Source organism: Cyprinodon variegatus, unplaced genomic scaffold (genome assembly GCF_000732505.1).
Source record: "Cyprinodon variegatus isolate N-32 unplaced genomic scaffold, C_variegatus-1.0 Scaffold333, whole genome shotgun sequence".
Classification (NCBI taxonomy): domain Eukaryota; kingdom Metazoa; phylum Chordata; class Actinopteri; order Cyprinodontiformes; family Cyprinodontidae; genus Cyprinodon; species Cyprinodon variegatus.
In genome coordinates, this window is record NW_015150786.1 from 48389 (window position 1) to 63529 (window position 15141).

At 38.3% G+C, this 15141-nt stretch overlaps 1 protein-coding gene across 3 annotated transcripts in view; it reads left to right on the plus strand.

The window, feature by feature from the left end:
• The window catches only part of LOC107091351 (C-terminal-binding protein 2-like), an 80004-nt gene that overhangs the window by 20355 nt on the left and 44508 nt on the right, over positions 1-15141 (plus strand). For 2 of the 3 annotated variants that reach the window (XM_015385204.1, XM_015385206.1), the window contains exon 1: positions 2796-2853. In XM_015385204.1, coding sequence (XP_015240690.1) covers positions 2796-2853 — 58 coding nt within the window. Of the gene's footprint in view, positions 1-2709; positions 2854-15141 lie in introns of those variants that run through there. The other variant, XM_015385203.1, reaches the window with a different exon arrangement.

A 15141-nucleotide genomic window follows, 5' to 3' on the forward strand; every position in this document is an offset into this window, starting at 1 on the left:
GATATCAAAAAAGTACTCCAGAGTGTTGTTCAGCATGGGGGTGAGTAGAAAATGAAGGCTAATCATGTTTTGGGTGTACTATTCCTTTAAGTCTAAGTTTGTTGAACCTGCTTCCAACAGATTATGGCAGAAGAAATTACACTCTCCACAATAGAGAAAAAATATGTTGCAACAGTGAAGGACTAAAGCTTCCATAAGAAATATAGTCTGCTCCACCTGATATAGAGGCTCTTGTTGGCCCACTTAAGGAAGCATAACAATAACTAAGACCTTAATGATGTGGGATGTGATCTCAACAGCTCTACCTATAGTAATTAAGAATTGTTGACTGAGTTTTCTTTGGCACCAAAACAGGACGAGATGTCTTCTGCATCACTAGAACCATCTTCTGGGTCAGGCTAAGGTTGAAGAGGTGCTTTAGAATCCCACAGAGCTGCTCTGCACAGGCCTTAGGGACTCTGGAGCTGACACCATCTAATCCTGGTGCCTTATACCACTTAAGTCTCTCTAGTTGCTTCTTTACTCGACTTTAAGTGATTAACAGATGGAAAGGGGGGACACACTGCTCTGTGGCTAATGTGAATGTGCACACTACTTTTGATCAATTTATGGTTCCTTGTAGTGCCTGCACCACAGCTACAACATAGTCAATATGAGCCCAGCATTAGAAATAAGGTAAGAAACTCCGTCATCCATAGGAACTCAAAGTAGAGCTCCTGTTTCTGCTTTCCAGGCATATCGTACTACGAGGAGATCACGTGAAAATATATAACCTGTATCAATTGGGTATGCCTTTGGATTCCCCATCATGAGCTGGAGGATGTTTAGGGGAGAGTTATATTTAGGATTTCCTTCTTCACTTGTTGCCATTATAACCTGATCTTTGATAAGTGGAGGACAAAGGATGGACACGCAGACCAATGGATAGATTTCACAAAATTAAATAAAATTTGGAAATTTTCCACCCACCCAACCCCAACTGGCTTTTGACTTTGAGTTGGAGAAATGCCCCCCTGCAATAAAAGTGTTCATATAAGAATATGTTGAGAATTTAATTAATTAATTTAATCAGTTTTAAGTGTTTTTATGCATTTTTAAAGGGAATTGCTATTAGTAGGGAGAGTAGTGCAGTGTTTCGAAGGGATTTTATTTTGGGAAATATACTTTATCCATATATTGTGTCCTTGCAGCATGTTATGTATGTTATGGGAAACTGTATTGGTGGATTTTTAGGGCAGCTTTCAATACTTTTGTGAAAATAGGTAGTTTTTAGCAGTTGCCGTTTTCTGACTTCCAAGTAATGTAGAGATCCAGTGGTGAAGCCAATGTATGTTCCTGGATGCCAAATCCATATCCTCCTTGGTCTCTGATCATCTCGGACTGTTTATCACTTCGTCTTTTTCTCAATTTCTTCTCTGACTCCCAAATGTGTTATTTTGCCTCCTCGGATGGATACTCTATGGAGAAAAGCTAGTGCATGTCTTTGTGCTGAAATAAATTTTTTTGAAGGGAAAAAATTGGGAAGGAAAAAATGCAAAAATAGTTGTGCTTTCCTATAGCATGAAATGTAGCTCTCCACCTTCAGTGGTTGACCTGCCACATTGGAACAAATACATTAACATTACATGTATCAATACACGTTGAAACCCTATTTTGTAAACAGTCAATTTGTGGAAGTGCATGGATCAGGCCTTCCGGACAAGACGAGGATGAAAATGAGGTCAAAAATGCAAAAGTGCTGACAGAGCTGCAGTTGTAATGTAGGAGGACGATGTAATGAACTCATCCTGCTGGATTTTTTAGTACTTTCATCTCCCTCCCACCAGACCCCTTTTATGTCATTATTCTGCTGATACAACCTCTCCCTGTCTGCTGACTAACTGACCCACATTCCTCTATGTGTCTAGCTGCCCTTCGCTTGAGTTTGCGGATGTGGGTGTGTGTGTTTTTTCTTCGGGGTGGGGTTTGTTTGTGTGTGAGCAGTTTTATGCAAACTTCAAAATGTGTTCCCATGTCTCATCCTTCACCATTAACAATGAAAAAGGAAAATCCCCAGCATATCTCAGGCTTCGGCAGGAACCAGTGACGATATTCTCATGTTGTGGCATCTACAGTAGCCATGATTAATTATACGATTTCTCATTTGCTCATTCAGTTTTGGGGATTATTATGTTTTTCTTTTGGGTAATTTTCATTTTGATAAAAGGACTCTAAAAAAATAAAAATAAAAAGGTTCTCCTTTGATAAGCTCACCACTAAAGGGAGATGTGTCTGTGGGATATTTAAGGATCTTTTAAAATTTTAACGCCGGTTTGATTGATTTCAAATACATTCAAGGTTACCTCCTATTGATACATATTCAAAAAAGGATGATAATTTAATAATGTAACTATCTCTGCTGTTGATTTAATTGACTTTTGCACTGCAAGCACATTCTTGCATCTTTAATTTGCACATCATGCATTTTTCATACAGTATAAGTGATGTTTTGCTTTGCATAGTTTAGAATTATGCGTTACTCCATGTTATATGGTGCATTAAATCAGAGTTTATTTAAACTGTACCATCCCAAGTGGGCAGGGTATGTAGATTAGTTTTATATCTCTACCACTACAAGAAATCACATAGAACCATTTTGTAATTAACTTGTAATGTATGCTTTTAAAAATGAAAACTAATCTTCTTTGTTCCTCCTTCCTTATGTTTCAGATATAAAGACTCATTTTTTTGTTATTGGGGATTGGAGCCTAAAACGTAAAATCCAGAGAGGAGAGAGCATTCAGCATTAACAAAGGATGGCCCTGGTTGACAAACATAAAGTTAAACGGCAGCGGCTGGACAGGATCTGTGAAGGTAAAATGCTCTTCTTTGTCCTCATTGGTGTTCAAACTGATCACTTTGATTCAAAATGGGATTGAATGTAATTTTTTTTGTCTTCACCACTAAAAGTCTGCACCAAACTATTCAGCCTGCAGCTAAAACTTTTTGAGAAGCCAGAGAAATTACTGGAATGAGACCACCTGTGGTTGTGTTTGAATACAGCGGCTGCCAGATTCGCCAGCCGATTACATCATAGCGCAAAGCTGTGGCCTCTTCGGATTGGAAAACTCCTCGTTATGGGGCCCACAAATGCAGTCTTCTTTTCACCCGTTTGGTAGTACAGGACCGGTGTGTCCTACATAGCCTTGGGTATCCCATGATTCATAGCGAGTCCAAGTAAGCTGGCTGCTCCGTGCTCAGAGGAAAAATGGAAATTGTGATGAACAGTGCTGACTAGAGGTGTAAATAATAATCGTTCTGTATCGATGCATCGATCCAACAGCCGATGATCCAATGCATCAACACTTCCGCAAGAGTATCAATTCATGTTTTTTTCTCCTTCGGTCTATTTTTATCCATTTGCTCCTGGACATAATTCTGACTCCCGTGCTACTGTGACGCTAAACATATTTTGCCCTCCTGTCTCACTTTCTTTAGCCATGCCTGTCTGTCATGGTGTTTGTATTTAGACTGTAGAGAATATGAATTGTATTGCTGTCACTAGTTTTCTCTGAATTTTTGTAATACCACATCCCCTCCCCTGCCCCAACTCTTACTGCACTATGTTTGTAAAACGGTGTTGTATGTATGTGTGTGTGTGTGTGTGTGTGTGTATATATAAAAAAAAAAGAAAAAGTTTTCTCACCCCTCGTGGGGTGGTATGTGTCATCCTCAAGCTCGGGTCCTCAACCAGAGGCCTGGGAGTTTGAGGGTTCTTCGCAGTATCTTAGCTGTTCCTAGGACTGCACTCTTCTGCACAGAGACCTCTGATGTTTTGCCTGGAATCTGCTGTAGCCACTCTCCCATTTTGGGGGTTACAGCCCCCAGTGCTCCAATTGCCACTGGCACCACTGCTGCTCTTACTTTCCACATCTTTTCTAGCTCCTCTTTCAGCCCTTGGTATTTCTCAAGCTTCTCATGTTCTTTCTTCTTGATGTTGCTGTCGCTTGGGATTGCCACATCTATCACTACTGCCTTCTTCTGCCGTTTGTCGATCAACACGATGTCTGGTTGGTTAGCCATCACCTGTTTGTCAACTCTCAAAGAGAGGGAAGATGATCAGAACCGAGGGGGTTGAACTACCAGAAGGCCACATTACAGATGTTCAGAACAGCTACAAATACCTTGGGGTGCCACAGGCTAACGGAAACCACGAGGAGATGGCAAGAAAGACTGCCACAGCTAAATACCTACAAAGAGTAAGGCAGGTCCTGAAAAGCCAGCTGAATAAGAAAAACAAGATCCAAGCCATCAACACATATGCCCTACCAGTCATCAGATACCCCGCTGGTATAATAAACTGGCCAAAGGAGGAGATAGAGGCTACTGACATCAAAACGAGAAAGCTCCTCACAATGCATGGAGGGTTTCACCCCAAATCCAGCACCCTGAGACTGTATACCAAGTGTAGCAAGGGAGGCCGAGGGCTAGTGAGTGTCAAGACCACTGTCCAGGATGAAACAGCTAAGATCCAGGAGTACATCAGGAAGATGGCCCCCAAAGACAAATGGTTTGGTGAATACCTCAGGCAGGAGAAAACCGAAAGTGAGGACAAGGAAAATGAAGTAGAACCATCATGGAGGGACAAGCCGCTGCACGGTGTGTACCACAGACAAATAGAAGAAGTGGCTGATATCAAAACATCCTACCAGTGGCTGGAAATGGCTGGACTGAAGGACAGCACAGAGACACTAATCATGGCAGCACAAGAACAGGCACTCAGTACAAGATTAATAGAGGCCGGGGTCTACCAAACCAGGCAGGACCCCCGATGCAGACTGTGCAAAGATGCCTCTGAAACAATACAGCACATAACAGCAGGGTGTAAAATGCAGGCAGGAAGTGCATACATGGAACACCATAACCAGGTAGCTGTCATAGTGTACAGGAACATCTGCCATGAGTATGGGCTGGAAGTCCCAAGGTCAAAATGGAAGACACCTCCTAAGGTAGTTGAGAATGACCGAGCTAAGATCCTATGGGACTTCAAGATCCAGACTGACAAACAGGTGATGGCTAACCAACCAGACATCGTGTTGATCGACAAACAGCAGAAGAAGGCAGTAGTGATAGATGTGGAAATCCCAAGCGACAGCAACATCAAGAAGAAAGAACACGAGAAGCTTGAGAAATACCAAGAACTAGAAAGCTAGAAAAGATGTGGAAAGTAAGAGCAGCAGTGGTCCCAGTGATAATTGGAGCACTGGGGGCTGTGACCCCCAAACTGGGAGAGTGGCTACAGCAGATTCCAGGTAAAACATCAGAGGTCTCTGTCCAGAAGAGTGCAGTCCTAGGAACAGCTAAGATACTGCGCAGAACCCTCAAACTCCCAGGCCTCTGGTTGAGGACCCGAGCTTGAGGATGACACATACCACCCCACGAGGGGTGAGAAAACAGTTTATTTTTTATTTTTATGGATGTATATATGTATATATGTGTGTATAAACAGTATGTATATGTATTTTAGTGCTATCAAAAGATACATTCATTTTATCGTGATTCACCGCAGAGCCTTCATAGATACATTGTTTCCTTATTGACCTTTTTTTTTTAAAGAGCAATTCAGAGCCTCTGCTAGACTCCTCTTGATGTGAACGAAAAGACTCTCTACTCTCTTGAATGAGTGAACTCCTCACCCTATCACTACTCGGAAGAGAAAGCTTATTTCAGCAGCTTGTATCTGAGATCTTGTTTTTTTCAATCATGATCCAGATTTCATGACTCTAGGTGAGGGTAGGATCTTAGACAGACTGTTTATTAAGCGTTTTGGCTGCTTTCTCGGCTGCTTTTCGCTTAGAGCACGGTGTGGGACTTGGTAGGAGCAGGGCAGTAGAGGTCAAGGTCCATCTCATCTCAATTGCAGTTTTAGGGTCAGGGGTCACATTTAGGACTAAGGTGTGAAAGGTTAGAGTTAGATAAGAACTTATAAAGGTAAGGTTTAGGTTAAGTGTCACAGTTAGGCTGTAGAAATTAAAGGAATTCAAGAGAAAGGTCCTCCAAAGATAGTAAGAGAAGTTTTTTTTTAAACTTTTCTTTAGATTTCCATGTCGTCCTGAATAGTCAAAACCAACTTTTGTGAACATTAAGGGGAATTATCATTACAAAGGCAGCTATATTAAATAGTCCATAGCAGCTTCTTGCCTTTGTGCCCAATGCATCATATGCTGTCAGTTACCATGGTAATGTTTTATTGGATTTTTCATAATTTCTGATTTTACAGTGAGCTGGTTTCAATTTAACTGAATTTTCTCAGAAGGATTAATGTTCTTTAAGCAATTTAGTTTGAGAGTGTCAAATAACATCACTCCACTTTGTTCATTTCTGAGAAAAATCCCACTGAAACAATTTTATAGATTCCTAAATAGAGTGGTGATGCTGCTGTTTCCATCCTCTGAATGAGATCCACATGTGGCATCTTAAACTCTCCAAACCACCAGCCCTTTGCTTCCCTGGAGACATATTTTCCCTCTGTTTTTTTTTTTAATGCAGTAGAGATGTTTGTATGATGCCTAAGAAATATGTTAAACCCTCGCTGCCACTGACATCTTCTATGCAGTCCATCTCTCATATCAACACTGAAGTCCCTTCTTAAAGAGAAAGGGGATATTTTTTTCTTCTTCTTCTTCTGGCGTAGTTAGTCACTACAGCTGCTCTTAAAAATGTGTAAAAGAGGGTGATTCACATCAGTGAAGTTTAAAGATCAGAGGGTGGTGAATCACGCCGTTTTCACAGTAGCATTAAATCCACTCAGTCATATAAAAAGGGTTATTTTAGAACCAGAGGCATAGGGTGTTCTGCACCATAATGTCAAAGCCACCCACTATTATCTATAAACAGGCTGTTGGGACCGAGGCGTGAAATACAAATCAAAGTTCATACCATGTGTATCGACAAAGACAACAGCGTTATGGAGTGACTATGATTGCGCCGCAGTCATGGTTTGAAGTCGATGCGACTGCGAGAGCAGCTTCCCCCTAATTTCCATTTATCTTCTAAGGATAAGTGTGTCAATCCAATAGCTGGTTCCCAACGGCGTTCATTGATTACATCTCTGTGAGGAGTGGCTTGCAGGAACGCCTGTGTGAGACCTATCGCATTCGACATGCCCGATACGTTGTGGTTGTTTACCCACATCAAGTGTAGTCACGGTGCTGGAATGTAAATTTTACTGGTGCAAATTAGAAAACTAAATTTGATCGGATTCACTTTAGTTTGGAGCAAGAAAAAAAAAAAAAGAACACTGGATTCTCATAAACTGTTTTCGGAAGTAAAGGAAGAAGAAAAGATATGTTAAACTGGATCCAGATTGTGTTTCAGTGGAAATATATCGCATTATATGATAATTATGAAACAAATTGGTGCTTTCCATGGGAAAATAGTTTTTAAGTAAAACTTGGGCCCCGCATGTCTTGTGATATGTTTAAGCGGCGAAAAACAACCTATTTTTTCCTTCGGGGAAAATAACATTTGCTACGCATAACAAGATCTTTATTAATTTCTTCTAAAAGTTTTATTTTCTAAAGAAAAATTGAATGATCTTTTCTGTAAAAAAAAGAAGAAAAAAAACAGTAAACAAACTAGAAATTTAAAAACCATCCATCAAAGGTCATGTTTTAGATTTTCTGTGACATTTATCCCGTCTGATTTAACTGAAACAAATTGGTACATGTCAGATATGCAGGAAATAAAGCTACTGGGATTATATATTAAATATTTATACACACTCAAAGTATATTTTAATTCAATTCCAGCCTTTAGTCTTTGTAGGTACATCTGTAATTAATGATGGGAATTTGATTAACTGTAACTTTAGCTTATCTAAAGTCCTTTTAGATAACCTTTTTTTTAAGGATTTGCTAATGATTTATTTAAAGTCATAGTTTGGAGAGAGATTATAAAGGATCAAAGTGTTTAAAGTTCTCAGTCTGGAGAAAGGTATATAAAACAATCTTTATTAACAGTATTTCTATATGTAGGCCTAAAGCATGAAACAGTTAAACCCTTTATCAGTTATTAGAAAAACAATGGAATGAAAGCCTCAATGTAAAGTAGATAATTCCAGAAACTACTGTAATCTGTGAAGCTTTCATGAGGCTGACGTGAAAAGTGAAAATTCTGACTAATTCACTCCAGTTGCATCAATTTTCTGCATTTGACAACTGGCACCTTTATCCTCCATAAGATGGAAGAAAGAATGGGGTTAATTAAAAGAAGCCTTTCTCTCCATATAAAACATATGCACTAAGATTAATTATATAATAAGATTATAATATAATTATGTTGCTAAATAATTTTTATACTTTAATTCCAAAAGATACATTTTGTTTAAAAACATTGGACTATGAAAAAAATGACAAGACTTAACACGGTGGCTGCAGCATCATGCTCTGTGGTTACCTTTCTTCACGTGAGGCAGACATCTGTTCAAGATGATAAGATCAAAACATTTGTAAATATCATATATTTTCCATCATCCCACTATTCTTGAGTTTCTATAGCTCTGTCGCAAAAAATATACATCCATTATGAACAGTAAAAAAGCTGTTGGATTCCATCTAAATATATCACCAATACACAGAAACTTAGTGTACAGCATTTAAGACACAGGTTTTATATTTATTTCTTGTCTGGGACCCCTTCTCATCTTTGAGAATAGGGGGTAAACCCGACTTGTTTCCAGGCATGCTGAGAAACATATCCCATCAGCATATCCTGGGCCTTGTCCTGGGTAGAATAAGTAGAGCTAGCACAATGAAGGATGTACATTTTGTTTGTTTTCTTTTGTCATTAAGCATATTAAAAAAGACACGCTCTTCATGGTTGTTAAAGATCCTGAAAATTCAGGGTTTTTTAAAAAAAATGGCAGATTATCAATTAATTTGTAATCAATCAATGGGATCAAACAGCTTTAGATTAATTCAATAATCAATAAAAATACATCCGTACACCCAGTTGACTGGTGCAAACCTTTGGTGCTTTAGAAAAGGTAATGCATTAAAGTATTTTTCTCTGGTTTAGGCAATATTGCAGATATACCAGTAACTATGTTGCTTGAACTGTTTGTGATTCACAACCCCCGAACAGAGACCCAACAGGGCTTAACCTTCGCTTTTAAGATCTCTGATTTAATGGACGCATAATCTAGTATTTTACATAAAGGCTACAAGCCTTCTGTAATAGTCTTTAAATTCATGTTTAATCATTTTTTGGAGGAAAAATATATGCAGAGCTCGATTCTCATACCCATTTTCTCATCAGGGGAGGCAGAAGCATTTTGCTTGTGTGTATGCACGTTTAAGTGGATCTATTGCTCGCAGCATTAGCATTTTTCCATGGTTCTTTCACCATTGTTTCCATGTCTTTTACACACTAGGTAAGAAATTACACAAGCAGTAGCACCAACTTTAAGTCTCTGATTGTTGGATTGACTCCTTTCGGTGGGAGTGCTGATAGGAAGGCGGGCGAATGTTAGAACCCTTCCGGGAATGACGTAAGTACCAAATTGCGCTTTGTGGAGAGCTCTTTCTTATGACTTTTCTGGTTTGAACAAAGAGCCCACAAGAAAAAAAAAACCAAGCCAGTCCAGATTTTCCAGCAGGTTTTAATTGAGGCGCTAACAACAACATTCGTGTTTACACAGAAAAACGTCAAGATTTCCAGATGATGACTATTTTAAAGTAGTAGTATATGCTAACAAGTACTGCATCAAATCAGACATTTGCTAATGCAATGTAATAAATATTGATATTGGGACGATGACTGACATTTGATATATTTTGCAACTGTAGTTTTTATTCAAACCCTTCAAGTATCTGAAAGAAGACTGAACATTATAGCTTCAGTTTAAGTATAAGTAAATTTGAAGAAATAAAAAACTAGTAAGTAGTAAATTTGCTTGAAAAATTTGAAGGTTGGGGATGGCTTAACTGGAGTTGAAATATAAATCTAAAATGATAGAATTCTGGTTCACAAGGAGATATGATCCCAATTTAATAGATTTAGAGATCCTTTGCAGATGCTGTTACAGCATTAAATGATCACTTATGGACTACCAAAATAGGCTGAACACTGAATTCAAAATGCAGTTCAGCAAATTGTTAGTTTTATTATGTACATATTTATGCAAAGATTGTTTCAGCTTTTATTTCCCTTATTTATCTTTGCATTAAAAGTTACAGGAATAAAAAAAAAAGTATGTATAAATGAAGAACAATTAGAGATTTGCTAGAGCATGTGGCAATAATGACCCTACCGATGATAAACAATATGTAAACTCTTTTTTAATTATCAAAGTTTTAGAAAATTCTTCCCAAAAGTTGATGGACTTTTCAGTTTTAATTGCTCCTTCCAGAACATACACAGAGCTGCTGCTTCTTCTGTGTAATTAAAGTGCCTGCAAGAGTGTAACAACAATAAGGTGAATGTGACAAACATCTGCTCCCAACCTGAGTTCTCATCTCCCTTAACCCCCACCCCCCTTCCCTGCGACTCTCTATCGGCCTGCTTCTCCTTCTGTCCGCTCCATCTGTGTACCCAGCATGTATTTTGGCTCGGGCGGCGATGCAAAGTTGTTGCCTTTTAGCCAAAGCTAACTGAGTGATCCAGGCAGGGATGGAGTGAGAGGTGCTGTGACGTGAAGTAGGTCGCAGTCACCATCGCTCTCATCGTCCTGTGTGTTTGTGATTGGATGGAGAGACCACAAGGTGGGGTAGTGGAATCTGTCATGAGGAGTTCAAATGTTGCACGGATTACAGTGATGTGGCATTGGCTGATTGTGCATTGTTTTTTTTTTGTCATTTAAACTAAGAATATTTTTTTCCACAAGCAATTATTGTTGAAATGGCACACTTCAATAAAACAGGACAACTATTTTCCTGTAGAGTTATTAAACAGGGCAGCGATGAGGGGAAACTGAGGGAGATAGAGGTGGAAAGCTGTTCCTGATGTCATCTTTTCTTCGCTTCATCTCCTATTTTCTCTCTCATGTTCTGGCATCCAGCTATGGTATGAAGTCATCGGAGCGCAGCTTGGATCAGTCTCTCCCCTCTCCCATGAAACCACTCCCCACCTATAAGCTTGTTCCAACCTCCCCTGAAAACCCACAGCTTCCCTTACAGGCTTCAAGAGAAAACCATAAAGGAAATAATAATCTAGAGAAGCAGAGGAAGAAATGCTCTGTTACAAAGGAAACCAGATGTTTACATACACTGTATCAACAAACCCAACCATTATTCCTCACCACCTCTTATTAATTAAGGTTAAACTTTTTCTTTTTTATTCCAGTTGAAATAAGAAAAGTAATTGGTCAAACATTTGTGGTATCTTTTAAGAGCTTTTCACTTTTCCTCAGGAAAGTAAGATGCCTGGACCTTTAGATGGGTGTAAAACATTTTTGCAGAGATAAAGATTGCATTCAAAACTGTAATCAAGGTTGCAACAGTCTGATGGACAATTATCTTTGACCTGGCATATGCCAGATTGATGCTTGTAGCTCTATTTGAATTCTACACAGTGTCCATCTGGAAAGCTTGTTGTTAAGTGTTCACTAAAGGGAGGGACATTCAGTACAAGCTGATGGGATAAATCAAGTGGCCCCTACCTCTCATGTCAAGCTTTTAGCCAATCACAGCAGTAGTAGCAGCTGTGACATATCAAATTCTTGATTTGTTTCACACCTAGCGGAGTTAACTGATAAATCAAACTCAAACAAATTTGGTCTGAGGGAACGAGCAAACATCTTTTCCATGCACAGAGGTCCAAATAAAGTAATTTTTCTTTTTTCTTTTTTTTTGGAAAAGAAATAAAGGTTATTCCAGCTAAAACAGACTTTATAGCGGAGTCTACAGGTAGTACCATTGACACAGCCATGTTTGTTTAGCTTCACCCTGGCTTTTCTGGTCGACGTCATACACGTCACTGCATTTCATTGGTTAAAAACATATCTGCATTCGAAGCTAATGCATTTATTGACTTGTGGCAAGATATACTATCTTGAGTTTGTGAATGCACAAATTGTGCAACAATTCCTCTTGTTTGAAAGGTAAAATGATCTTGGCTGATTTATTAGAATTTTTTCATGCTCTCACTTAAGGATGTGATGTGTCTGAAGTTTTAAGTGCGAAGTAATACATCCATTTTACTCAAATATCGTGAATAACTGACTTGCTGACCCATGACATTAATATCTAGCCGTTCCCAAATTCTTCAACGCTATCATCATGTGCATAAACTTCGGACTTAGAGGAAGTTGTTCTTTTTGTTTCTTTCCTTTTTCTCTGACTTAAAAATAATATTGGTAATTCTTAAAGAAATCTAGTTAGAAAATATATTTAATTTATTTAACTTAACACTGATAATAAGATTGTTTAAAAATGCTGTTCGAATTCATTCTATCACATTAAATCGTGCCGATATAATTGAAAAGCACTGCTTTTGTTCTTCGTCATATATCCGGTGTCATTCCTTTGTTGGAACTGGCCTGTGCATGAAACTCAGCGGTTGTTAGAAGTTGGAAATGAGCTCCTGAAAAAGTGTGATTTAGGAGTGAACTTGTCAGCTATAAAGTATTAAATTGGCCTGTGGCATTCTGTTTCTGAAAAAAAAGAAAAATAATTATTGTGTGACATATTCAGTGCATAGCAACATTTACAAAATACATTTAAAATCCTGCTATTTAGCCTTTTTGTTACTATAGAAACAGTTTCAGGTTCAAATACTGTAACTGAGTTCATATACGGAGCAATGTACATGCTGTCTATAGAACGGCCACTTCTATTTATCTGACTGTATCCATCTCTGCAGTGGCGTTGGTGTTTTAATTTCATTTTCAGCTTGTACCCACTGCCACACACTCATGCATACCTTAGTGTGATTACCATTCAAGTCATGCCTTTGCTACGTGAAGCGTCGCACTATAGGAGACAGTTGTTTTTATTTCTGCTGAAGGCCAGCATTCACTTTGAGTTAGCTTGGAGTTTTGTTCATGTTTGGGCGACCGGCCAGGACCAAGGCTTTAGTGAGGGATTACACATGCAAATGAAAAGGGATGTAAATGAATCAACGCAGCCGTTGCAGTCTTTTGTGTGCCAGAAGGCGAGAGGAGCGGGGTCAAAAGGCTGTAAGGCTGAAATTAAAATGTTTAAATCAGCTTGTTTAGCATAACACCTTAGAGTGAAACATTCTATTAAGAGTGCTATTTTTGTTATAAAAGGTGAAAATATGCTCAAACATACATGGGTGTAAAACATATTTATTACCCTTGAATTTTTGCAGTTTGTTGCATTTTAAGCACAATAACCAAGGTATTTACAACTACAGCAGCAAAGATGACAAAAATATGGCTGTCTAATTCAAATGACAGGCTGGGTACAGAAAGCATCACTTAGACTCATATCTAAGAGGCCCATGACGATGTTTAAGTAATTGTAGAGATTTACAGGCCAGTTAAGAAAATCTTTTGACAGCAAAACTGTTTGTCCTCATTAGTCTTTCCAAAATTTGAGTGTTATTAAAGTGAAAGAAAGCATTTGTTGAAAGAAAGGACTAAGAGACCCAATTTGATTTTTTGCTACAAACCTTATAAGAAAAATGGCAAAAATTTAAGAAAATTATTGATTTAGTCAAAATCTAATTTGAACCTGCTGTCCTGCAAACCTGAAGTTAGCAATTAAAAGAAAATATAGATCCCTATAATTAGAAAAAAAACAAAAAAACAACTATCCACTCTGACAGCATGATATCGCCATTACATTGTTTCACTGTGGGGATTTTTTTCTGGGAAAGGGAAGCTGGTTGGAGTTAAAAGAAATTAGTATGGAACAAAATGCAGGACAATCCTGAAAGAACACCTTTAGGAGGCATTTGTGATCGGGTTGGAGACTCACCTTTCAGTAACCCGACCCTGAACATGCAGTCGGAGCTACTTTGGGGCAACCGTGGCATCTGATGCAGGGGTTTGCCCTGCAAGCGAAGTGTCATGGGTTCAAACCCCAGCTCTGACTTTCAGTGATGTGTACTTTGGCCAGACACCCACATTGCCTGCTGATGGTAGTCAGACTAGCAGCCTCTATATGGGTGCCTTGCTTCTGTCAGTGAGCCCCAGGGCAGCTGTGGCTACAGTGTACCTTGTGCATAAATGGCTAAACGTAGTGGGAATCACTTTGGTCAAGTCTGCTGACTTGAAAAAGTGTACATTTAAACAAAAGAGTACATAAATACATTAACCATTGTATAGTTTAGATATTTAAAAAAATCTAGCAATTTTGCAAGGAAGGATGGGGATGTTCCCCAAGTGCAATTATGCTGAAAAAATTAAATGCGTGTTTTCCTTTAACTTGATAATCATGGCTATTTGTTGTTCTGTCGTACAATAATCACACTAACATACATTTCATTTTAGGACTTTTATGTGACAAAATACTTAAAATTAAAAAGGGTAACCTATGCATACTTTTTCAAGGTACTGTACAAATGAAATGATAAACCAGTGTTATGCAGTATAACGGAAAATGGCATTATTCCATGGGGCAATATTATATTTTCTCTGAAAACTCCCTTGCTCATCGATTAAACCTTTCTATTACAGAGAGTGTGGCTTTGTGTTCAATTTCTGGAAACGAAGCCAACAATTTGATTATCAAATTTTGTTTTAGAAAAAAAAACACAAGAATGATTAATTCTTGTCAGTATTAGATCTGCAAATTAGATCTGCAAACACACCTCTGGCTGTGTTTGAGAATATATTTATGGAGATGTGCTCTGCTCTCAGAAGAGAATTTGAAGAAAAAGGACAGAGTAAATAATGAGAGGAGTTTAAGTGTAAATAAGATCTCCAACCCTGGCCTTGATATGGATTTTTTGTTAACTTTGTTTTGGCTTTGTTTCCATTTTAGCTACAGATCATCTGTGATATTTCTAAACAATAAATTAGAAAAGAGAGACTCAAATTAAGACTTGAAGAAAGCCTTAAAAATGTTTCTCAGTCCCTTTATGTGTTATTATATGTTATTTTACATTTCTGTTAGATATCAACACAAGGTTAAAAAAAAATATGTATATATATATATATATATATATATATATATATATATATATATATATATA